The sequence below is a fragment of the Pan paniscus genome, chromosome 6, assembly GCF_029289425.2.
Source record: "Pan paniscus chromosome 6, NHGRI_mPanPan1-v2.0_pri, whole genome shotgun sequence".
In the NCBI taxonomy this organism is placed as follows: Eukaryota; Metazoa; Chordata; class Mammalia; order Primates; family Hominidae; genus Pan; species Pan paniscus.
This window is the reverse complement of record NC_073255.2, coordinates 11,724,539-11,750,107: the sequence shown is the minus strand read 5'-3', so window position 1 is coordinate 11,750,107 and position 25,569 is coordinate 11,724,539. Positions and strand designations below refer to the sequence as shown.

The 25,569-nt window shown below is 47.8% G+C and overlaps 2 protein-coding genes across 21 annotated transcripts in view; one reads left to right on the top strand and one right to left on the bottom strand.

The window, feature by feature from the left end:
* The window catches only part of LOC117980870 (vacuolar fusion protein CCZ1 homolog B), a 28,134-nt gene extending 21,906 nt beyond the window's left edge, over positions 1-6,228 (top strand). For both annotated transcript variants that reach the window (XM_055114973.2, XM_055114972.2), the window contains 4 exons: positions 113-230; positions 3,619-3,777; positions 4,068-4,195; positions 5,886-6,228. In XM_055114973.2, coding sequence (XP_054970948.1) covers positions 113-230; positions 3,619-3,777; positions 4,068-4,195; positions 5,886-5,941 — 461 coding nt within the window. In that variant the 3' untranslated portion in view covers positions 5,942-6,228. The remainder of the gene's footprint in view (positions 1-112; positions 231-3,618; positions 3,778-4,067; positions 4,196-5,885) is intronic.
* A 173-nt stretch (positions 6,229-6,401) lies between these two features.
* LOC129393039 (radial spoke head 10 homolog B) overlaps positions 6,402-25,569 on the bottom strand; it is a 43,059-nt gene continuing 23,891 nt past the window's right edge. For 8 of the 19 annotated variants that reach the window (XM_055114951.2, XM_055114946.2, XM_055114944.2 and 5 more), the window contains 9 exons: positions 23,851-23,965; positions 22,690-22,769; positions 22,101-22,249; positions 19,076-19,183; positions 18,097-18,240; positions 15,363-15,491; positions 13,115-13,208; positions 8,423-8,621; positions 6,402-6,800 (listed from right to left, as the gene is read on the bottom strand). In XM_055114951.2, coding sequence (XP_054970926.1) covers positions 6,620-6,800; positions 8,423-8,621; positions 13,115-13,208; positions 15,363-15,491; positions 18,097-18,240; positions 19,076-19,183; positions 22,101-22,249; positions 22,690-22,769; positions 23,851-23,965 — 1,199 coding nt within the window. In that variant the 3' untranslated portion in view covers positions 6,402-6,619. The remainder of the gene's footprint in view (positions 6,801-8,422; positions 8,622-13,114; positions 13,209-15,362; positions 15,492-18,096; positions 18,241-19,075; positions 19,184-22,100; positions 22,250-22,689; positions 22,770-23,850; positions 23,966-25,569) is intronic. The other 11 variants (XM_055114958.2, XM_055114954.2, XM_055114957.2 and 8 more) reach the window with 4 other exon arrangements.

The following is a 25,569-nucleotide window of genomic DNA, read 5'->3' as shown; positions in this document are numbered from 1 at the left end:
TGAGCATTCATTATTTGTTTTCCCAGACCAGTGAAGTTTTCGTTGGAATACTGTTGTTCAGCGTCGCACAGTAAAATGAATCTTACTGGTATTTTTTGTCATGACTTGCCAGCCTCTATCCACCCAACGTTGGATTTTTGCCGAAGACTGGACAGCATCGTTGGGCCCCAGCTCACAGTGCTGGCCTCTGACATCTGCGAGCAGTTTAACATCAACAAGAGGATGTCTGGGTTTGTACTTTGCTTTCGGTTCACTTTCAGGCATCGAACGGCTTTGGAAATACACGTAGTTTTTACTTACAAATACGGGTGGTATTAACAGTCCTGTGTTCTCGTGGACTGTAGAGGATGGTGCCACGTGCCATTCAGGCCTCTGTGTGAGAGGGTCCCGGGACAGTCACCCTGAGCGTTTCTGCCCCACGATGGCAGCTGGGGCGGGACCTTCTGTTAAACCCCCTCCCTCAGCTCCCCCCGGATGGAACGTCCCATTTCCCCAGCCCAGAGTGTTACGTTCACCTGGACAGTGGTCATCGGCGTGGGCTTGGTGTGCACAGACTCAAAGCAGTTTGCCTCTCGTTGTGTGAAAATGTGTGGGGGAAACTGGCTGGGATGTGGGGCACTGGGCCTGGGTACTCAGTCTGGCAGCCTGAAGTGTCTACACTGAGTGCGAGAGGCGGGATTCACTCCTCCGGCTCTCTACACACTGAAATGTCCTTGAATTCTTTCTCCCTGGCTTTTTTTTTTTTTTTTTTTTTTGAGACAAAGTCTCACTCTGTCGCCCAGGCTGGAGTGTGCAGTGGCCTGATCTTGGCTCACTGCACCCTCCACCTCCCAGGCTCAAGCGATTCTCATGCCTCATCCTCTTGAGTAGCTGGGATTACAGGCGTGCACCACCATGCCCGGCTCCTTTTTGTATTTTTAGTAGAGACAGGGTTTCACCATGTTGGCCAGATTGGTCTTGAACTCCTGACCTCAAGTGATCCACCTGCCTCAGCCTCCCAAAGTGCTGGGATTACAGGTGTGAGCCACCGCACCCGGCCATGCCTATCTTTTCTCAATATAAAATAGTTATTATAAAGAGAAAGTGAGGCGATGGAAAGCACTTTGCGAAGTTGAAGTCCTGCTTTTAAATGGGCTCTCTACACATTTGAGAAGTTACTAAAAGGCTGTGAATTTCTGCATACGCTCATGGTCTTAATGTTCATACGTTGTTTTTTGGGGTTTTTTTTTTTTTTTTAAGACAGAGTCTCAGTTGCCCAGGCTGGAGTGTGCAATGGTCTGTTCTCAGCTCACTGCAACCTCCGCCTCCCAGGTTCAAGCAATTCTCCTGCCTCAGCCTCCTGAGTAGCTGGGTGCCATCATGCCTGGCTAATTTTTGTATTTTTGTAGAGACTGGGTTTTACCATGTTGGTCAGGCTGGTCTCGAACTCCTGACCTCGTGATCCACCTGCTTCGGCCTCCCAAAGTGCTGGGATTACAGGCGTGAGCCACCGCGCCCGGCCCATATGTTATTTCTGCATGGTCTTGTGTAACCGTGGGCCTCTAAGAGCGCAGAAGCGAGCAAAGGTGAAAGCACCTCTAGGTTTTGTACAACAGTGTGTGGATTACTGCTGTCAACAGCTTACATCTTTGTTGGTTTTTTGTTTTTATTTTTTGAGACAGAGTTTCACTCTTTCACCCAGGCTGGAGTGCAGTGGCATGGTCTCAGCTCACTGCAACCTCCATCCCCTGAGTTCAAGCAATTCTCCTGCCTCAGCCTCCTGCGTAGCTGGGACTACAGGCGCGTGCCACCACACCCAGCTAATTTTTGTATTTTTAGTAGAGACGGGGTTTTGCCATGTTGGCCAGGCTGGTCTTGAACTCCTGACCTCAGGTGATCCACCCACCTCGGCCTTCCAAAGTGCTAGGATTACAGGCATGAGCCACCAGGCCCAGCCAACAGCTTACATCTTGACAGTGCTGCTGAATCATTGAATCCTTTGGCCGTGAAAATATCAGGTTTTCCTTTGTGAAGGAGGCAAAAGTGAGTTAAATCGGTTTGGATCATGCAGGTTATCAACTAACAGATGGAAAGTGACAAAGTGTAGTGACCATAGAGAACGTGTCACCTGTTTTTTTGTGGGTTTGTTTTTGGAGACAGGGTCTCCTGCTGTTGCCCAGGCCGGAGTGCAGTGGCGCAATCATGGCTCACTGCAGCCTTGACCTCCCAGGCTGTAAGTGATCCTCCTACCTCAGCCTCCCCAGGAGCTAGGACTACAGGTGTGTGCCACCACGCCTGGCTAATTTTTGAATTTTTGGTAGAGGCGGGGTTTCTCCATGTTGCCTGGGCTGATCTCAAACTCCTGACCTCAAGTGATTTGCCTGCCTCAGCCTCCCAAAGTGCTGGCTCCACAGAGTGTTGTGAGGATAAAAGCTTACACCCGATTTAAGTTCCTTGTCTACCCAGACCACTAAATTTACAACTCTTTCCAAACAGTTTTTCTTGTCATTATACTTTCCTTAACCTTAGGACACTATGAAAACAAATTCTGGTTTTATAAGAAGTTTCTTTACATGTTCCTGGAAACTGAATCCTCCACGTTCTTTCTTTGCCTGGATGTAGAGTATTTCATGAGTACCCCATTTGTCCGGAGGTCGGATTTCTGGTACCCCCAGCCCTCCAGAACGTGGCTGCTAACCCTGAAGCAAGCAGAGGAGGCCTCTGAGCCCAGGGGCGGGGCTGTGTTCAGGCTCCATCCAGGCCCCAGGGTGGACACTGAGGGTGCAGGGAGGGGAGGGGAGGGGCCCCAGGAGCCGTGAGGCCCAGCTTTTCCCACTCGGTCCCCGAGGAGGTCACAGACTCTGACCTGGGAGTCAGTGTCGTAGCATTGCCTAGTCAGTTTAAGAAATAAAAAGGTATATCCCATTTAAAATGTTCATCAGACTGCAGTGGAAAAGGCGACTGCGTTTTACAGTGATGTCCACTGGGGATGATATGAGGGAAAGCTTCGTTACATAGTGTCATAGGCTTCCCTCATGAGGCAGGTTAATTTCCACAGGACACTCATTCCCCGCACTGCGGGAGGAACGAGATGTTACTCTCCTCAAGCAGGGGTCAGCAGACTTACGGTAAAGGACCCAATAATAAGTATTTCAGATGTCACGGGCTGTGTGTAGATACGTGTTAAAACTACTCAACTATCATTTTGGTGGGAAAGCAGACAGACAACACATGAACATGTGGCAATGGCGAGGTTCCCGTGAAACTTTGTTTAGAAAAAGAGGGCCAGGGCCGGGCGCGGGGGCTCACGCCTGTAATCCCTGCACTTTGGGAGGCCAAGGCGGGCGGATCACAAGGTCAGGAGATCGAGACCATCCTGGCCAACATGGTGAAACCCCGTCTCTACTAAAAATACAAAAATTAGCTGGGCTTGGTGGCAGGCGCCTGTAATCCCAGCTACTCAGGAGGCTGAGGCAGGAGAATCGCTTGAACCAGGGAGGCGGAGGTTGCAGTGAGCCGAGATCGTGTCACTGCACTCCAGCCTGGGTGACAGTAAGACTCCATCTCAAAAAAATTTTAAAAGAAGAATCCAGTTGTATCCGGCCGGAGTGCTACTGTCTTGGTGACATGTTTTCACAGGTCTGAGAAAGAACCCCAGTTTAAGTTTATCTACTTCAACCACATGAATCTCGCCGAGAAGAGCACAGTTCACATGAGGAAAACGCCCAGCGTGTCGCTCACTTCCGTGCACCCGGATTTAATGAAGATTCTCGGGGACATCAACAGTGACTTTACCAGGTGATTCCAGCCACTTCTCCAATCAGGCGTCCCCTTTCTAAGAAGAGAAAAGACACAGAAAGTCCCTTCAAAGCCCTTTCCATGGGGTTCAAGCGTGAACCACCTTCATGGGCGCCGCTTCCAAACAGACCCGGGAGCCCTGAAGTCACCGGTTCCCTCGCGCGGCACTCCCTGAGCCTTTTAAATGCCACGTGCGCCCGTTCCATTTCCTGTTCTTGGTTTGGAACGCTTATTCTCACAGTCTGGCCGTATGAGTAACGAACGATTGCATTTTGACACTCGTCTTGCAGAGTGGATGAAGATGAGGAGATCATTGTGAAGGCCATGAGTGATTACTGGGTTGTTGGAAAGAAGTCTGATCGGCGGGAGCTCTATGTTATTTTGAATCAAAAAAATGCAAACCTGATTGAAGTAAATGGTAAGTAGGATTTGGTATTTCAGGAGAATTTGAAAAGTTGTCTTTTCATTGCATTAAGAAACATGGTTAAAAAATAGATAAATAGAACAAATCATGACTGTTGAGATTCTAAGCAGGTGCCTCTGATCCACATTTGATCCATTTTCTGTTCCTTGGAAAACTATGACAAGACCTTCCTGTAGCACAGGAAACTTGGCAATGGCCAAAAGAAAATTATTTTCTACAACTCTTAAAAAAAAAAAAAAGTGACTATATATTAAGAAATGTCCCCCTTTTTTTGGAGACAGGGTCTCACTTTGTCACACAGGCTGGAGTGCAGTGGTGCAATCGTAGCTCACCACAGCCCCCAACTCCTAGGCTCAAGCAGTCCTCCCACCTCAGCCTCTAGAGTAGCTGAGACCACAGGCATGTATCACCAAGGCATGTGTCACCAGACCCAGCTAATTTTTTTTGTTTTTTTTTTTTTGTTTTTTTTTTTTTTGAAACAGAGTCTTGCTCTGTCGCACAGGCTGGGCTCAAACTCCAGGCCTCAAGTGATCCTCTGGCCTCCCAAAGAGCTGGGATTACAGGCGTGAGCCACCTTGCCCAGCCCCAAATGTCCTTTTTTAATATCCTGTGATAAAAACATATCTTTTGTAGGGAGAAGCTGCCAGGTTCACGTAGCCGTTTACAAGTATCCCTCTGTACACAGGCAGGAGGAGGCAGACATTTTTTCCTGCCTTCCCACCAAAGCGGCCAGCCTTGCCCACTGCACGGGGCGACCCGGCAGCTGCTGTGCTGATAGCTCGGCTGCCCTGGAGACAGGGGACCTCACCTCGGCAGAGCTGCCCCCTTGGGAGATGCCCCACGTGTACACTGTGTGGAAATTAAGTGTAAGCGTTTTTTTCCCCTTGTATCTTCTCGGGCATACTAAATTTTTCTCTTTATTAGTAATACTTGTGTTAGTCATTGTGTGCATTAGAAACATCAGTTAATGCAAGCCTGATCTAAACTGTGAATGTGGTAAGATCAAAATCCTGACCCCTCTGCGGAGCACTTGGTCTGCAGCTCAAGGTTGCTGTCCGTTTCTTTGTTGTTCCATTAGTTGTCCCAGGATGACAACCTTGTGCTTGGTGTGTGTCACCAGCCTTGTGCTTCTAACCCCCTCCCCTGGGTGTCCCGGGCACTTTGCAGTTTCTCAGGCCCCGGGCAGCAGTGTTGATAGGCTCAAAACTCCTGAGGCCTGGTAGGTTTTGTAGGTGGTTTTTTCCCCTCTTCTACTTGTTAACATTTCTTGGCTGGGCACAGTGGTTCATGCCTGTAATCCCAGCACTTTGGGAGACCAAGGTGGGCGGATCACTTGAGGTTAGGAGTTCGAGACCAGCCTGGCCAACATGGCAAAACCCTGTCTCTACCAAAAAATGCAAACATTAGCAGGGCGTGGTGGTGTGCACCTGTAGTCCCAGCTACTTGGGAGGCAGAGGCTGCAGTGAGCTAAGATCACACCACTACACTCCAGCCTGGGTGACAGAGTGAGACCCTGTCTCAAAAAAAAAAAAAAAAAAAAATTCTTGCCTAGTCTTCTGGGATTTAAGGTCAAAATCAATGCAAATCTCTCTTCCTAATTTTACCCAAGAAGAATTTAATTATATATCATGTAACCTTTTAAGTGACTGCCTCCTCCTTCCTCACTGTTGTGTCCTTGTTGCAGAAGAGGTCAAGAAACTTTGTGCAACGCAGTTCAACAACATCTTCTTCTTGGATTGACGGATGACGGCTCACCGAGAGCTTATCTAAAAACCACTCTGCAAACATGTGGTCACATGCAAGTTAGTGGTCATATGACGGACTGCATTCAGGACAAGGGTAAAGCAATACTTGCTTTGAAGAATCACATTTCGACTCGGTCTGCTGATCTGAGGTTTTTAGATTTTAAATATTTATGTGGAATTAATTAAAGGTAGTTGGCTATATCGCTATCATTTCATTCTTTTGACATTATGTGAATATTTTACTGGAAAATAAGACTAATAAATTGTTAAAAGTTTTTAAAATTCTGGTTTTATGTTGAGTCTCTCTCCTGCTGCCTATTTATAGATTACACCGGCCACCAGGTCCGTGACCCAGGCTGGAATGCAATGGCTCACTGCAGCCTCAACCTCCTGAGCTCAAGCAATCCTCCCACCTCAGCCTCCCAAGAAGCTAGAACCACATGTACACACCACCACGGCCGGCTGATGTTTTAATTTTGCAGAGATGGGGGTCTCACTATGTTGCCCAGGCTGGTCTCGAACTCCCGTAATCCAGCCACGTAGGAAACCTGAGATGCAGTGGGCCAGGGGGTATGTTAAAACACTGCAACGAGTTCAGTGCTAAGAACTGTAATGCTCAGGAAATCTTACAGCACGTGCCGTCCTAAGCCTGTGTGTGTGTCCTCGTGTCTCTCTACTTTTTCTTCTTCTTGCTGGTGATGGTCTTGCTGGATGGGGACACGGTCACATCCTCCTTGGGAGGGTCCAGTATGAGGTGAGAGGATGACACGTCTGCTGGCTCCTTGATCACTGTGATGTCCACCTCATAGTCATGTCTCTTGGCCTCTTCCTCTCTCAAGATAAAGATATTCAGCCTAAAAGCAAACATGAGAAGGTGGTAGCTTTTTTTTATCCCCCTCCAAACTGCAAAACCAGTTTTATGCTATTTATAGTATACAGCCCTTCATACCTGCATTTCAACAGCATGTGTAAACAAAACTGTAAGTTGCTACACTTTGCCTGAAATAACTGATGCCATGTCGACACAGTCCAAAATAAACTTTTTATCTATCTATGAAAAGAAAATTTTTTCTCGAGACAGAGTTTCGCTCTTGTTGCCCAGGCTGGAGTGCAATGGTGCAATCTCGGCTCACTGTAACTTCCGCCTCCCGCGAGTTCAAGCGATTCTCCTGCCTCAGCCTCCTGAGTAGCTGGGATTATAGGCTTCCGCTACCACGCCCGGCTAATATTTTGTATTTTTAGTAGAGATGGGTTTCACCAGGTTGGCCAGGCTGGTCTCAAACTCCTGACCTCAGGTGATCCACCCACCTCGGCCTCCCAAAGTTACGTGTATATATATATGTATGTGTGTGTATGTGTGTGTGTGTGTGTGTGTGTGTGTGTGTTTGAGATAGGGTCTTACTGTGTTGCCCAGGCTGGAGTGCAGTGGCACAAACAGATCACTGCAGCCTCAACCTCCCAGGCTCAAGCAATCCTCCTGCCTCAGTCTCCAAAGTAGCTGGGACTACAGGCGCCTGCCACCACATCTGGCTAATTTTTGTATTTTTTGTAGAGATGAGGTCTTGCTGTATTACCTAGGCTGGTCTCAAACTCAAGTGATTCTCCTGCCTTGGCCCCCCAAAGTGCTGGGGTTACCGGCATGTGCCATGATGCCCAGCCCATTTGGGGATTTTATGGAGGGTCCAATATGTAGACCTGATTAAGTCACTGGCTATTAGTTATTGAACTCAATCTCCAGCCCCTCTCCCTTCCTGGGAGGTTGGGCTGGAGCTGAAAGTCCCAACCCTCTAATCTCGTGGTTGGTTTCCTGGCAACCAGCTCCAACGAGAAGCTATCGAGGGCCCCTCCCCTGGCTACCAGTCATCTCAACATAGACAGTCATTACCCCCAAAGAGTCCACAGGTTTTGAACTCTTGGGTCAAGAACTAGAAAACAGCTGCATGCAGTAACTCACCCCTGTGACCTCAGCACTTTGGGAGGCCGAGGCTGGCAGATCACTTGAGGTCAGGAGTTCGAGACCAGCCTGGACAATCTGGTGAAACCCTGTCTCTACTAAAAATACAAAAATTAGCCAGGCGTGGTGGTGCATGCTTGTAATCCCAGCTACTCGGGAGGCTGAGGCAAGAGAATCGCTTGAACCCGGGAGGCGGAGGTTGCAGTGAGCTGAGATCATACCACTCCACTCTAGCCTGGGTGACAGTGAGACCCTGTCTAAAAAATAAAAATAAAACTAGAAACTAAGACCAAATATTAGAACAAAAGATGCTCCCATTATCCCATTACTCAGGAAGTTACAAAGGCTTCAGGTGCTCTGCCAGGAACAGAGACCAAATATTCATTCCTTTTTATGTCAATGATGCCCATAGGAAATTACGGCTTGTCCAGAAAGCACTTGGTCCTGATGCGTTCTGGCAGCTGCGGAAGACAGGAAGAGAGAGAGCAGCTGGGGAAGGAGAGGAGGGACCTCATAAGTTACCTTGCTTCCAGTTCGTCATCTTCCATCTTCCGCTGCTGGGCCTGTGCTGTGCTACGTAACCTGTCTGCCCTTATTTTCTCCTTGATAGCTTCTTCACGTTTATACGCGTGAAAGAGCGTGTTCACAAAGAAGACGTACATATTATTGACCCACGTGTTGAACTCTTCCTTTCGATCATCCTTGGGTCTCTCATATTTCTCTGGAATAGAGTTTCATGAAGCTGAACATGAATACAATCCTGCTGTCAATTGGGGGTCTGTGTGCTTTTTCTCGTTCTAGCCTTCCTGGGGTGGGCCCCCTTCTCCTCGGCCAGGAGACGGGAGAGGAGTAAGGACGCTGCTTCCATGACCACCTGGAACAAGGCAGGGGCTCAGCAGACCCTGGCTGGGATTGTCAGCCTTCCCTTTGAGTTTCCTGCTACCTCGTTTTTTCTTTTTTGTTTTTTGTTTTTTTTTTTTTGGAGACAGAATCTCACTCTGTCACCCAGGCTGGAGTGCAGTGGCGTGATCTCTGCTCACTGCAACCTCCACCTCCTGGGTTCAAGCGATTCTCATGCCTCAGCCTCCTGAGTAGCTACAGGCACGTGCCATCACACTCGGCTAATTTTTGTATTTTTAGTAGAGATGGGGTTTCACCATGTTGGCCAGGCTGGTCTCGAACTCTTAACCTCACGTGATCCACCCACCTCGGCCTCCCAAAGTGCTGGGATTACAGGCATGAGCCACTGCGCCTGGCCACCTCTTTTTTTTTTCTATCTTAAGAATTTGGGTTTTCTGATATTTTAATTTTCCATGTTTCAAGAATAGAAAAACTCGTTTCTCTTGCTTTTTTCTTTATTTTTTAAAGACAAGCTCTCACTCTATGGCCCAGGCTGGAGTGCAGTGGCATGACCATGGCTCACTGAAGCCTGGAGGAACTCCTGGGCTCAAGTGATCCTCCCATCTCAGCCTCCCTAATAGCTGAGAATACAGGCATGCACCACCACACGAGGCTAATTGTTTTAAGTATTACTGTGAGACAAGATCTTGCTCTGTCATCCAGGCTGGAGTGCAGTGGTACCATCATGGCTCACTGCAGCCTCCAACTCCTGGGCTCAAATGATCCTCCCACCTCAGCCTCCCAAGTAGCTGGGACCACAGGCGGGTGCCACCACACCCAGCTAATTATTATAGAGACAAGGTTTCGCTCTGTTGCCCATGGTCTCAAACTCCTGAGCTCTAGTAATCCTCCCATCTCGGCCTCCCAAAGTGCTGGGATTACAGGCATGAGCCTCTGCACCCGGCCTAGGTCTTGGGGACAAAATATTCGAAACCTTTTATTTATTCAGAGTTTGAAACCCCTTTAGAGACAAAGATAGCTGTGTACCCAAGTGAATCCTCTCTCCTAGAGAACTAGACAACTGGTTACTCTCACAAAAGTAATTTCCTAGTAGTTATAGTTATCCCTCTCTATCTTTCTTGTCCAGGCTAAAGAATCTCTAAATCTTAAACTACCACAATTTTTTCCATATTTTCAAGCAATTCTGGTTATCTATTCACTTGGAAGATTTTAAAATTCAGAGAATCAAATTATACGCAATCCAGGACTCTAAGGTCGGAACAAGACTGAATGTGAAGGAAGATTCCTTTTTGTTGGTTGGAGACAGGGTCTCGCTCTGGCACCCAGGCTGGAGTGCAGTGGTGCAATCACAGCTCACTGCAGCCTCGAGCTCCTGGGCTTAAGCAGTCATCCTGCCTCAGCCTCCCAAGCTGCTGGGACTACAGGAGTGTGCCACCATACCCGGTGAATTTTGATATATTTTTTGTAGAGACGGGCTCGCTATGTTGCCGAGACTGGTCTCAGACTCCTGGGCACAAGTGATCCTCCTGCCTTGGCCTCCCACAGTTCTGGGGTTACAGCTGTGAGCCACTGCACCTGGCTGCAAGATTGTCTTATGTTCATTCATGAACTCTCAACTAGACACCCACAAGCTGGAGGACAGTAAGTCACGGCTGCCACATGCAATAATCAGACGAAATGGTACTGGAAGGGATGCCACGTGGGTCAAGGGGGTCCTTGACAAGAGACAGGGCAGGAGCCACAGGACTGGTGACTAGCACACGGGACTTAAAGGAACAACCAGAGAAATCCAGGACAAAATCCAGTTGGAGCTGGGACTAGAGATCACGTCCCTGCTCATCAGATCAGCAGGAAAACACATTAGCTGGGGTTCCATTTTCAGTTCTATTTCTGTTACAGGAACTGTGCGTCTTGATTACGGCACCGCAGGAATGCCCTGTCTCTGCTGGGATGCTGAGCTCTGCGGGAGAAAATGACACAACCCACAGATTTGCACCAGAGGGAGAAGAAACCTAGGGTGACGAGGGGTCACAGAGGCCGAATCTCTGTGAAGAGTATTTCAAGAAGCTGACGCTTTTCCTGACTGTGGAGAGATCGGTTCAAGTGACAGCAGGATTCCTGGCGGTGGCAACACGGAGTCACTGCTGATGAAAAGGGGCCTTCAGTGGCCTGGGGAGGGCAGTGCCACGTGGAGCAAAAGCTAAGGGACACACAGGAGAGGTCCTGGAGAAGGTGAGCACGTACACAGCCCCCCAAGAAGCCTAGCAGCAAAGGTGAGCATGTACACAGCCCCCCAAGATACCTAGCAGCAAAGGTGAGCATGTACACAGCCCCCCAAGATGCCTAGCAGCAAAGGTGAGCATGTACACAGCCCCCCAAGATGCCTAGCAGCAAAGGTGAGCATGTACACAGCCCCCCAAGATGCCTAGCAGCAAAGGAGCAGGGAAAGAAAGTGGGATCTAGAGGGGAAAGTGGGAGAAGAGATTTTCCTTTTTTCCTTTTTTTTTTTTTTTTCATATGGAGTCTCACTGTCACCCAGGCTGGAATGCAATGGCATGGTCTCAGCTCACTGCAACCTCTGCCTCCTGGGTTCAAGCGGTTCTCCCACCTCAGCCTCCCAAGTAGCTGGGACTACAGGCGTGTGCCACCACACCTGGCTAATTTTTGTATTTTTAGTAGAGACGGGGTTTCACTATATTGGTCGCGCTGGTCTCGAACTCCTGACCTTGTGATCTGCCTGCCTCGGCTTCGCAAAGTGCTGGGATTACAAGTGTGAGCCACCATGCCCGGCCAGGAGAAGAGATTTTCCTAACTGGGCATATGCAGCACATGTGTGCCGATGGGAATGATCCATTGGAGGAGGAGTAACGGGAAACGACAGGCACTGTAGAGGGGGATACACAGGGGAGGCCTTTGAGAGGACAAGGGCCCAGGATGGAGCCTGTAAAAGTCCACCATTGAGTGGGTGGCCGGCCATAGAGAGACGCCGTCAGAAAAGGGGGAGGGCCAGGCGCGGTGGCTCACACCTGTAATCCCAGTGCTTTGGGACGCCAAGGCGGGAAGATCACTTGGGCCCAGGAGTTCAAGACCAGCCTGGGCGACATAGCAAGACCCCATCTCTTTAACAAACAAACAAAAAAAGACCAGGCGCGTTTGGGCTCATACCTGTAACCTCAGCACTTTGGGAGTCAAGGCGTTCAGATCCAGGAGTTCTTGGATCCAGGAGTTCAAGACCAGCCTGGGCAACAGAGCAAGAACCCACCTCTTTAAAAAAAAAAAAAAAAAAAAAAAGCCCAGGGGCGGGTGGGCTCACACCTGTAATCTCAGTACTTCAGGAGGCTGAGGCAGGCAGATCACCTGAGGTCAGGAGTTTGAGACCACCCTGGCCAACATCATGAAACCCCGTCTACTAAAAATACAAGGTGCAGTGATGGGTGCCTGTAATCCCAGCTACTAGGGAGGCTGAGGCAGGAGAATCACTTGAACCCAGGAGGTAGAGGTTGCAGTGAGCTATGATGGCACCACTGCACTCCAGCCTGGGCAAGAAAGTAAAACCCTGTCTCAAAAAAAGAAAAAGAAAAGAAAAAAGGGGAAACACCAGGGCTTGTTTAATCATGAAAACAAGGCCACGTGCAACTGGCAAGGCCAGCAGAGTAACAGCAGAAAATTCCCATGACATTGATCATCATTGGATGACCCTGAGAAAACGAGAGGCGTGAGGTTGAAAGTTCACACAGACACAGCTGAGGAATCAGACCAGAGGGACAAAGTGCAGTCAGCAGACAGAGAGGCCTCAAGAGCGATCTTCCCAGGATAAAGGAAAACGTAATAAAACAGGAGGATGAGGAAGTGAATAAGGGTTGTATGTTGTTTTTAATTTGAGCACCTTTAAAAATCCGAGAGAATGAGACCCTTGAGAGAGAAAAGTTGCCTGTAAGAAAACAATATAGTCAACAGCATCAGACTCTGAGATGGGCGTGCAGGGCCCAGGGGAGGCCCAGCTGTCCCATACTGGCATCTGCCCTAACAGACTGAGTCAGCACAGCAAGGTCACGCCTTGAACTTGAACTCCAAACCAGGGAGGAGAAACAGAAGCAGCTGTACCAGCCTCATTATTTAAAAAGATGGTTGTGCTGGATGTGGTGACGCCTACTTGTAATCCCAGTTACTCGGGAGGCCGAGGTGGGAGGATCACTTGAGCCCAGGAGTTCAAGACCAGCCTGGACAACATAGCGAGACTCTGCCTCTAAGAAACTAAAAATTAAAAAAAGATGGTTGTAAAACAGTATAGACATTATATAATTCATAAGCAACAGTTTGTAAATATTAAGGTTCTACAATTAAAATACTCACCGCTCTCAGATGAGAAAAAGGTGATCCCTTTTCCAGTCGATTTAAAATTCATTTTGGAGACTCTTTCATCACTTACAGACTTCTTGATCTTGGGCTTTTGCATTTAAAAAAAATCATAAAGCAAAATATTACGTTTACATCATTATGGGGTTAAAACCACTTTTTTATACTTTAATTAATTAGAATATTATTAATGAGGCTGTTCTCCTTGAGCTAATTTGACTTTAATTTGACTTTTTTTTTTTTTTTTTGAGACAGAGTCTTGCTCTGTTGCCCAGGCTGGAGTGCAGTGGCGCGATCTCGGCTCACCGCAGCCTCCGCCTCTCGGGTTCCAGCAATTCTCCTGCCTCAGCTTCCCTGGGTAGCTGGACTACAGGCATGTGCCACTACACCAGGCTAATTTTTGTATTTTTAGTAGAGACGGGGTTTCACCATATTGGCCAGGCTGGTCTCGAACTCCTGACCTCAGGTGACCTGCCTGCCTCGGCCTCCCAAAGTGCTGCGATTACAGGTGTGAGCCACCACACCCAGCCAATTTGACTATTTTAACCTGAATAAAATATTAATATTTATATTATTGATGAAATGAATAACAGAATTATGGCATTTACTGAAAGTCTCTCAAAGAAAACCCCAAAAACTTGAAAATGTCACCTGGGTCTGTTGGTACAGTATTTATTGTATAAAATTAACGATACCGGCTAGGCGTGGTGGCTCATGCCTGTAATCCCAGCACTTTGGGAGGCCAAGACAGGTGGATCACGAGGTCAGGAGATCGAGACCATCCTGGCTAACATGGGTGAAACCCCATCTCTACTAACAACACATTAGCCGGGCGTGGTGGTGGGTGCCTGTAGTCCTAGCTACTCAGGAGGCTGAGGCAGGAGAATGGCGTGAACCCGGGAGGCAGAGCTTGCAATGAGCCGAGATCCAAGATCGCACCACTGCCCTCCAGCCTGGGCGACAGAGCGAGACTCTGTCTCAAAAAAAAAAAACAACAAAACAAAATTTAACCATACTTAGACTCATATATTAATGGCTTTAATTATTATTACATTTTTTGAGACGGAATCTCACTCTGTTGCCCAGGCTGGAGTGCAGTGGTGTGATCTTGGATCCCGGCTCACTGCCACCTCTGCCTCCCAGGTTCAAGCAATTCTCCTGCCTCAGCCTCCTGAATAGCTGGGATTACAAGCACCTGCCACCAGGCCTGGCTAATTTTTATATTTTTTTTAGCAGAGATGGGGTTTCACCATGTTGGCCAGGCTGGTCTCGAACTCCTGACCTCAAGTGACCCACCCACCTCGGTCTCCCAAGGTGCTGGGATGACAGGCGTGAGCCACCGCGCCCGACCTAACGGCTTTAATCACCACGTGTATGCCCTAACCCCCATATTTCTACCTCCAGCTGGAGTTTGCCCTTGAACTCCAGTCTTGCCTCCAGCCATGCTACTTGGGCATCAGTTCAGGCACCTTAAGCTTAACTTCTCCAAAATCAACCACTTAATTTTGCTCCCAAAACTCAGCCCCCTGCCTCCATCTTCCACATCATCATAAATGGCAACTCCATTCTGCCAATGCTCAGCCAAAAAATCTTGGACTCATCTTTGCCTTCTCTTTCCCTGTCAACCCCTGCACCCTTCAAAACACCTCAGACCTCAGCCCACCTTAGTCCCAGTCACCATCACCTCCCAGCGGGATGGTTCCAAGAGCTTCCTCACTGGTTTGTCAACAGTGAAGCCACAGAGCCTCCTGACACCTCTGCTCAGATGGTGTCCCATCCCATCCCACTCACCCAGAATAAACGCCAGGACCCCACCCCGGCCACATGCCCTTCCTGTCACTTAGACCTCGTAAGTGGGAAGAAGCATAGCTTGCAGTAACCGGTGCTAATTCTGGAGTTAAAGTGCCTGGGCACAAACCCCCAGCTCCATGCCTTACTGGTTATGCAGCTGTGGCCAAGCTATTTAACCTTCCTGGGCCTGGGTTCCCTCCTAGAGAGAATCACAGTACCTGAAGGTCATGGGGATGCTGAGCTGGTCCCTGGGGACAGCTCGGCGCCTGGTAAACACCCATAAACGCTATTACTGCTGTTCACTTGCTGCCGTGTCCCCTCCTCACTGGAAAGTAAAGCCCATGAGGGCGTGGGTTTCTGTTCACTGCTAGGTCCCCAACGCATGGAAAAGAGCTCTTCGCAGAGCAGGCACTCGGTAGCGGGTGTCTCTACACGGTTAGTTGCCAAGACAAACCTCTGATTTCCTTATTTTGTTAACATCACGCGAGAGTTCTAACTTGCTGGAAGATGACCTGGCACTGTCAGAGTGAGCAGCATCCGATTCGTGGCTCATGACCGCGCTGAGACTCTTGTTCGGGGCATCCTAAGCAAGAACAAACACACGCATCAGAGGGCTTCTGGTTTCCATAGAGATCCACACAGGCATACATACACGCACACACGCAATTTTAATGGGCTGTAACTGATTTACAATGAACTACACATAAACTGTACCCTTTGATGTGTTTTCACACATCTATACCTGTGAAACCATCGCCTCAGTCAAGACAGTGAACCGAATCAGGCACAGTGGCTCCCGCCTGTAATCTCAGCACTTTGGGAGGCCAAGGTGGGCGGATCACCTGAGCCCAGGGGTTTGAGACCAGCCTGGGCAAGACAGCAAGACCCTATCTCTAAAAAAAAAAAATAACAGGGCAGGCGCTTCGCTCATGCCTGTAATCCCAGAAGTTTCAGAGAATGAGGCGGGCGGATCACTTGAGGCCGGGAGTGCAAGACCAGGCTGGCCAACACGGTGAAACCCTGTCTTTACTAAAAATACAAAAATTGGCCAGGTGTGGTGGTGCGCACCTGTAATCCCAGCTGCTCGGGAGGCCAAGGCAGGAGAGTCACCCTGAACCTGGGAGGCAGAGGCTGCAGTGAGCCAAGATTGTGCCACTGCACTCGAGCCTGGGCAACAGAGCAAGATTTTGTCAAAAAAAAGAAACACACACACAGTGAACTTTTAAGTACCCAGCCTGATGCCCCTCATGGATGCGAAGGCTTCTCTACGCTGGCGACTGGAAATGCAAACTACTCCCAGCCCTGCGTGAGTCCTTGAGGCCCCTCCCCTTCTTCCTGGCTGCTCTTAGGTTCCAGCTGTTCCCTCACATGCGTGCACACTCAGCTGACGGCTCAAGGGGAGCCTTCTGCACATCTCTGGAGCTTGCTGTCCCTCTTCATAGCACGCTTACCTCTGTGGAACAGAATTCTACCTTTGCCTCCGCAAATTACTAGAGCGTGTGAAACCACCGTGAGCTGAGCAAGAAGGACCGGCTTTGATAAGTTTGAAGCTGAGCCTCTCTCTGATCTCTAAATCACATTCCCAAATCGTTGGTCAAAAGGGAGCAGTGATTCCCTTGGAGCATGACATGAACGTTCAGTTTCCAGTGTCTTTTTAGTAGAGACGGGGTTTTACCATGGTGGGCCAGGCTGGTCTCGAATTCCTGACCTCAAGTGATCCGCCCACCTTGGCCTCCCAAAGTGCTGAGATTACAGGCGTGAGCCGCCGTGCCTGGCCTGGGTGTCCATGCTTGTGAGCAAGCCCTGGGGACCTGGTTAGCATCCCACACACACTCAGGAACTATTCGACACATCTGCTCCTGAGCAGGCTTTCCACTCTTAGAAACACTGGATCCGTATAACGAAACATCTCCTAGTAAAACACCTCTGATTTTCTAAAGTGTGGTCTAGCGGCCCACCCAGCATGTCGGTATGCACTCTCCCCTTCATCAGCAACTCTCTGCTGTGGCTAGGAGTCCACTTCCTGGATCATGGCCAGGAAACACATTTTCCCTAACTTAAAAAAATCTATATACACTTCCAAAATGTGAAAAAGACATCTTGGCCGGGCATGGTGGCTCACACGTGTAATCGCAGCACTTTGGGAGGCTGAGGCAGGAGGATCACTTGAGCTCAGGAGTTTGAGACCAGCCTGGACAACATGGCAAAACCCCATCTCTACAAAAAAATACAAAAAGGCCAGGCACAGTGGCTCAGGCCTGTAATCCCAGCACTTTGGGAGGCCGAGGCAGGCGGATCAACTGAGGTCAGGAGTTCGAGACCAGCCTGGTCAACATGGTGAAACCCCATCTCTACTAAAAATATAAAAAATTAGCTAGGTATGGTGGCACATGCCTGTAATCCCAGCTACTCGGGAGGCTGAGGCATGAATCACTTGAATCCAGGAGGTGGAGGTTGCAGTGAGCCGAGATCGTGCCACCGCACTCCAGCCTGGGCAACACAGTGAAGCTCTGTCTCAAAAAAAAAAAAAAAAAAAAAAAATTAGCTGGGTGTGGTGGCACATGCCTGTAGTCCTAGCTACTCAGGAGACTAAGGTGGGAGGAGCGTGTGAGCTCAGGAGCTCAAGGCTACAGTGAGCCATGATTGCACCACTGCACTCAAGCCTGGATAACAGTGAATCCCTGTCCCAAAACACATAAAATAAAATTTTAAAAGGAAAAAGGAAAGACTTCTTAAATTACTTTCTAGAAGGGTTAGTAAAGCCAAGATAGTTTTGATGATGGTTTAACCATTCCAGAATAAAGCCATTCCTTGCTTTGCAATTCTTTTTGTTTGGTTGGTTTTTTTGTTTTGTTTTGAGAAGTCTTGCTCTGACGCCCAGGATGGAGTGCATTGGCACAATCTCAGCTCACTGCAACCTCCACCTCCTGGGTTCACACCATTCTCCTGCCTCAGCCTCCCCAGTAGCTGGGACTACAGGTGCCTGCCACCACGCCCGGCTAATTTTTTTGTAGTTTTAATAGAGACGGGGTTTCACCATGTTAGCCAGGATGGTCTCGATCTTCTGACCTTGTGATCCGCCCGCCTCAGCTTCCCAAAGTGCTGGGATTACAAGCGTGAGCCACCGTGCCCAGCCCTCCTTACTCTATAATTCTAAGATTACCTAATTCTAAGATATTACGTGTTACCTGATTTAGTATTGTATAAATAGTTTCATGTTTATTTCCAGACACATCATCAGCTGGAACATTTGTACAGGATTTAGTCATTTGGTCAGTAACACAGATGAATGCAAAGCTTAAGAGAGCTTCAAAGAATTCCAGGAAAACCAGCTGAAATAAAATAAAACACAGAGAGTTTCCATCATTCTGACACACCTGGAGACAGAGCATTGATTGACTGGTGTTCATTATTTCCTGACATCTGAATATGCATGTTTGCGCACACACACACACAGACATGCAGACACATGCACAAAAACACACACACATGCACACACACGCACAGACACGCACACAGACACACACACACATATATTAGGTACTTGTGTTCAGACTGCTTTCAATCAAATCTTGGTTCTTAGGCTGGTCACAGTGGCTCACATCTGCAATCTCAGCACTTCAGGAAGCTGAGGCAGGAGGATCATTTGAGCCCAGGAGTTTGAGACCAGCCTGGGCAACACAGTGAGACCCGTTCTGTACAAAAAATTGTTTTTAAAAAATCAGCTGAAGGCCAGGCGCGGTGGCTCATGCCTGTAATCCCAGCACTTTGCGAGGCCGAGGCAGGTGGATCACGAGGTCAGGAGATCAAGACCATCCTGGCTAACACGGTGAAACTCCGTCTCTACTAAAAAAAATACAAAAAAAAAAAAAAAATTAGCCGGGCATGGTGGCGGGCGCCTGTAGTCCCAGCTACTCGGGAGGCTGAGGCAGGAGAATGGCGTGAACCCGGGAGGCAGAGCTTGCAGTGAGCAGAGATCGTGTCACTGCACACTCCAGCCTGGGCAACAGACTGAGACTCCGTCTCCAAAAAAAAAAAAAAAAGAAGCATCAGTGAAAAGGCTAATGAAAAAAAGAAAAAAAAATCTTGGTTCTTTGTCCTTGGTATCCATGGCAAAACCAACAGCCTGAATTGGATCTGTACCATTTGTGATGGCTCTTTACAAACCTCAGGTTCAAAGTTGCTGTCAATTCCATCATATATGAACGGATTATCCTCTGCTATGACCTCCATAAATGTAGCTGCTGTTAATTCTTTATTTATCATTTTAAAGTCCTGTAAAAAAGAAAAACCATAACTGCCTATAATTGTAAACAGCTATATGTTTTAATGTCAATTTATATCAATACAATAACTAAGAAAGTGTACCAGAAATTAATATCTTTTTTCTTTTTTTCTGAGAGACGGAGTCTCACTCTGTCACCCAGGCTGCTAGGCAGTGGCGCAATCTCAGCTCACTGCAACCTCCACCTCCTGGGTTCAAGTGATTCTCCTGCCTCAGCCTCCCAAGTAGCTGGGACTACAGGAACACACCACCACGTCCAGCTAATTTTTGTATTTTTAGTAGAGATGGGGTTTCACTATATGTTGGCCAGGCTGGTCTCAAACTCCTGACCTCAAGTGAGCCGCCTGCCTCGGCCTCCCAAAGTGCTGGGATTACAGTCGTGAGACATTGCGCCCAGCCGTAAATTAATATCTTAAAGACTGATAATTCTGAAAAGCATTCTGGATTAACATGGGCATTTGCGGCCAGACATGGTGGCTCACACCTGTAATCCCAGAACCTTGTGAGGCCGAGGTGGGAGGATCACTTGAGCCCAGGTGTTGGGGATCAGCCTGGGCAACATAGCAAGACCCTGTCTTTACACAAAATTAAAAATGTAGGCTGAGCATGGTGGTGCATGCCTGCAGTCCCAGCTACTCAGGAGGCTGAGGTGGGAGGATCACTTAAGTCCAGGAGTTTGAGGCTACTGTGAGCTGTGATCGTAACACTGCACTCCAGCCTAGGTAACAAAGCAAGAACCTGTCTCAAACACACACACACACACACACACACACACGTATTTACCTCTCTATCCCTTCTCTAGTGCCTCCAAAATAACAGCAGAGTATTTTTTGCCATCAGAACAGGACATAGAACGTGGGAGAACAGAACACGGTCCAGGTGTGAAATATTAACACGATGCTGTAGGCCGAAAAGCACGTCGGGAAACAACGTGCTGCACAACAAAACCGATTTGACCGCAGAATAATTGACATGAAGAAGAGTTAAGCTCCTGACCACAAAGCACTGGTTGAAGTCACGGTTTCCAAGAACCTATCAATAATGTTACGTGGGGCCGGGCGCGGTGGCTCACACCTGTAATCCCAGCACTTTGGGAGGCCGAGGCAGGCGGCTCACGAGGTCAAGAGATCCAGACCATCCTGGCCAACATGGAGAAACCCTAACTCTACTAAAAATACAAAAAAATTAGCTGGGCATGGTGGCGTGTGCCTGTAGTCCCAGCTACTCGGGAGGCTGAGGCAGGAGAATTGCTTGAACCCGGGAGGCGGAGGTTGCAGTGAGCCAAGACCGCGCTACTGCACTCCACCCTGGCAAAAGAGCGAGACTTTGTCTAAAAAAAAAAAAGTATCATGGAACAAAAACAACCAATAGTTAGTATGAGAACATTGTATAAATGTTGTCACTATTTTCCCAAGTAATAACTTTTAAAAATTCCTTTTTCGATAAACTGTAATTGTTTTAAATGATATTCATCCTCCCCACTTCCTTAGTTTTTTTTTTTGAGACAGAGTTCTGCTCTTGTTGCCTAGACTGGAGTGCAGTGGCACAATTTCAGCTCATTGCAACCTCGGCCTCCCAGGTTCAAGCAATTCTCCTGCCTCAGCCTCCGAAGTGGCTGGGATTACAGGCTCCCGCCACCATGCCTGGCTAATTTTTTTGTATTTTCAGTCGAAAGGAGGTTTCACAGCATTGGCCAGGCTGGTCTCAAACTCCTGACCTCAGGTAATCCACCCCTCCGCCTTCCAAAGTCCTTCCTTTTTAAAAAGATTTCAGTTGACTTTATTGCTATTCTAGGATCAGGCAACACTTCAGTCCATCAAAAAGACTAAGGTGTTCCTCCATTTTCCTTTTTTGTTTTTTGGGGGATTTTTTTGGGACAGGGCCTCACTCTGTCAACCAGCCTGGAATGCAGTGGCACGATCACAGCTTACTACAGCCTCCCGAGTAGCTGGGACTACAGGCGTGCACTACCACGCCCGGCTATGATTTTTTTATTTTTTGTAGAGAGGGGGATCTCACTATGTTGCCCAGGCTGGTCTTGAATTCCTAAGCTCAAGTGATCCTCCTGCCTCGGCCTCCCAAAGTGCTGGAATTACAGGGGTGCCCCGCTGTACTCGGCCCTATCTTCCTTTAAATGGCTGGATCTGCATGAATAAAGATATTGTAGGCCAGTCAGGCACAGTGTCTCACGCCTGTAATTCCGGCACTTAGGGAGGCTGAGGCGGATGGATCACCTGGGGTCGGGAGGTCAAGACCAGCCTGGGCAACATGGTGAACACCTGTCTCTACTAAAAATACAAAAATTAGCCAGGTGTGGTGGCGGGCACCTGTAATCCCAGCTACTTAGGAGGCTGAGGCAGGAGAATTGCTTGAACCCAGGAGGTGGAGGTTGCAGTGAGCCAAGATCACTTCGTTGCACTCCAGCCTGAGTGACAAGAGCAAAACTCCGTCTCAAAAAAATAAAATTAAAAAATATATATATTTATTATATATGTATTTATTTATATATATATATTTTTAAGACAATGGCCCATGGCATATATAAATATATATGTCCATGCTGGTCTTGAACTCCTTGACCTCAGGTGATCCGCCCGCCTCGGCCTCTCAACGTCCTGGGATTGCAATATATATATATACGCATGCCATGGGCCATTGTTATAGGCCATGGACCATTGTCTTGCCCTAATCTGTTAGCATATTGGGCAGGTGACGGCTGTTTCTGTTCCTTCCACGACCACAGACCACTGTTCTGCCAAGAGACTTAGTAAAGATTTAATGGTCCTGAAAATCCAGCCCAGATCTTCACCTGATTATCTGCATATCACAGCTGGAATATCCTGCCTTTCTTTAATTAAGATCAAAGTGCCTGTAAATAGAAAGCCAATATCGAACTTAGGTGGTTACTTTCAGCATCCAGAGGAAGTGTCTCATCTTCATCGTAGGCTCGTGGGGAGGCGCTGCGCTGCGTCTGCAGTAGGCGAGATAAATCTCCCAGCACTTATTCATGTAACTCATAGAGTAGAGCGTCCGCTGTTGCTCACAGAATAAATTGCCTAAAAATACAACGTTCAAAAAATGATTACAGATTTATGTTTTGAGAAAAAAATAGCAGTAAATATAATCCTATTGCTTTTGTTTTTTTCCGAGACAGAGTCTTGATGTCACCCAGGCTAGAGTGCAGTGGCACGATCTCGGCTCACTGCAACCTCCGCCCCCCAGGCTCAAGCGATTCTCCTGCCTCAGCCTCCCGAGTAGCTAGGATTACAGGCATGCACCACCATACCTGGCTAATTTTTTTGTATTTCTAGTAGAGATGGGGTTTTGCCATGTTGGCCAGGCTGGTCTTGAACTCCTTGACCTCAGGTGATCCTCCTGCCTTGGCCTCCCAAAGTGCTGGGATTGCAGGAGTGAGCCACTGCGCCCAGCCCAGATTTATATTTTGAGAAAAAAAAAAATGGGGCAGTAAATAGAATCCTATTGGTTTTGTATTTACCTTTTATCTGGCAGGCATTTGGACGAATGTTCTCGGTCATCAGTTTTGTAAAACACAAGAAGAGGGATGGGCTTCTCTTTCTGTGATAATGATCAAAAGATACCATAGTTACCTCTCCTCCAAAAGAGGGAACTTAATTCCCTTCTCCTTGAGCATGGGCTAGACTTAATAATTTGCTTCTAATGTATAGAGTATAGAAAGGGAAGGCTAAAGTCAGTGGCTCAAACCTATAATCCCAGCATTTTGGGAAGCCAAGGTGGGCGGATCACTCGAGGTCAGGAGTTTAAGACCAGCCTGGCCAACATGGTGAAACCCCATCTCTACTAAAAATACAAAAAATTAGCTGGGCTTGGTGGCAGACACTGGTAATCCCAGCTACTTGGGAGGCTGAGGCAGGAGAATCACTGGAACCTGGGAGGTGGAGGTTGCAGTGAGCCGAGATCGCGCCACTGCACTCCAGCCTGGGTGACAGAGCGAGATTCCATCTCAAAAAAATAAATATATAAATAAAAGTTTTTTCAAAAAAAGATATAAAACCACTTTTGCTGTAAGAAAGACAAGAAATTCTGACATAAGAAAGATGACTTGGTTGTGACTATTTGTTTCTGCATTAGAAACCCCGAGAGATATTTGCAGTATTGAACTCACTCAGATATGAAGGGCTTTCAAAGTTTTGATCCAGTATGTCATGGCTTTGTGATTAATATTTGTGGAAAGGTTGTGTTCTGAGTCCTTCATTTCAAGAGTATGTTAAAAAAAGACTGCTGAGGCTGGGCATGGTGGCTCACGCCTGTAATCCCAGAACTTTGAGAGGCTGAGGCAGGTGGGATCATCTGAGGTCAGGAGTTTGAAACCAGCCTGGCCAACATGGTGAAACCCCATCTCTACTAAAAATACAAAAAAAAAAAAAAAAATTAGCCAGGCATGGTGGCACACGCCTGTCATCTCAGCTACCCAGGAGCCTGAGGCAGAATTGCTTGAACCTGGGAGGCAGAGGTTGCAGTGAGCCAAGATTGTGCCACTGCACTCCAGCCTGGGCAACAGAGCAAGACTCCATCTCCAAAAAAATAAAAATGACTGCTGAAGAAAAGAGGGCATTATGACAATAATACAGCTTAGCTGTGCCCCATCCCCCAATGAGGGTCCAGAAATGGTACTTACTGGAATTCTTCATGATAAATGTGGTACGCCAAATGCAGGAGGTAATTCAAAAATGTTCTCAAAAGTATTGTTGTAAATGGAGAATGGATTTCTTCAACTGGTATGTCATTATTGGCTAAAATAAGAAAATTGGAGAGGATGCCTGACATTTGCTAGAACCTTCCGTCTTATTTGCTCCTGGTATACAATTCGAAGAACTGAATATATGCGCTTATTTCAAAATGCTCTGAACATGTGTATAAGCGTCCAACCAAAAATTTAAAACTCCGTGAAAGCCAGGCACAGTGGCTCACGCCTGTAATCCCAGCACTTTGGGAGGCTGCAGCAGCAAATTGCCTGAGGTCAGGAGTTTGAGACCAGCCTGGGCAACATGGCAAAACCCTGTCTCTACCAAAAATACAAAAAATTAGCCAGGTGTGGTGGTGGGCACCTGTAATCTCAGCTACTTGGGAGACTGAGGCAGGAGAATCGCTGGAACCCGGGAGGTGGAGGCTGCAGTGAGCCGAGATTGAGCCACTGCACTCCAGCCCGGGCAACAGAGCGAGACTTCATCTCAAAAAACAACAAAAAAAAGATGTCAATCTTGTCCCACTGTTTTCCAGAATAGTCTGAGACACAATCTGATGAATGCTGCTAATTCTAAATGGATTTTAAGTATGTTTCAAACACTAAACTTTGACGTCAATAGGCATTTGTTCTAATACTTCATTTTTCAAGCAGATAATTAGAAGCTTGCAGCTCCGCCTCCCAGGATTTGGCTGAAAGAAGTTAAACTTCCAAAGTTGTTAAATTTATCACATCAACTTCCTAATTTGAAATCAAGACCAATCCTAAGACTACTTAGGGCCTTTTCTAGACTCTTCCAAGCCATTGCTGATTCTCCCTGTTGTTTTGTTTTTTTTTTCTTTTGAGACAGAGTCTCACTCTGTTGCCCAGGCTGGAGTGCAGTGGCACGATCTCGGCTCACTGCAACCTCCGCCTCGTGAGTTCAAGCGATTCTCCTGCCTCAGCCTCCCGAGTAGCTGGGACTACAGGCATGTACCACCACATCCAGCTAATTTTTTGTATTTTTAGTAGAGACGGGGTTTCACCATGTTAGCCAGGATGGTCTTGAACTCCTGACCTCATGATCTGCCCACTTCGGCCTCCTGAAGTGCTGATTACAGGTGTGAGCCACCGCACGCGGCCTTTTTCTTTTTTTTTTTTTTTTTTTTTTTTTTTTTAAGAGACGGAGTCTCACTCTGTCACCCAGGCTGGAAATCTCGGCTCACTGCAACCTCCACCTCCTAGGCTCAAACGATTCTACTCCTGTCTCAGCCTCCCAATAAGTAGCTGGGAATACAGGCATGTACCACCATACCTGGCTAATTTTTGTATTTTTAGTAGAGACGGAGTTTCACCATATTGGCCAGGCGGGTCTCAAACTCCTGGACTCAAGTGATCCACCCGCCTCGGCCTTCCAAAGTGCTGGGATTACAGGCGTAAACCACGAGGCCTGGCCATCTCCCCATTTCTGACCTGACAATTTAGTGCTTTTTTACTATAAATCGATGGTCAGCGGGAGAGAGGGAGGCAAATTTTCTGTAAAGGGCCAGAGAGTAAATATTTTAGGCTTGGTGGACCAGACCGTCTACATCACAATCCCTCAGCTGTGGTGCTTCGGGGTAGAGCAGTCACGAACACGTAAGCAAACGGGCATGTCTGTGTTCCAGTAAAGCA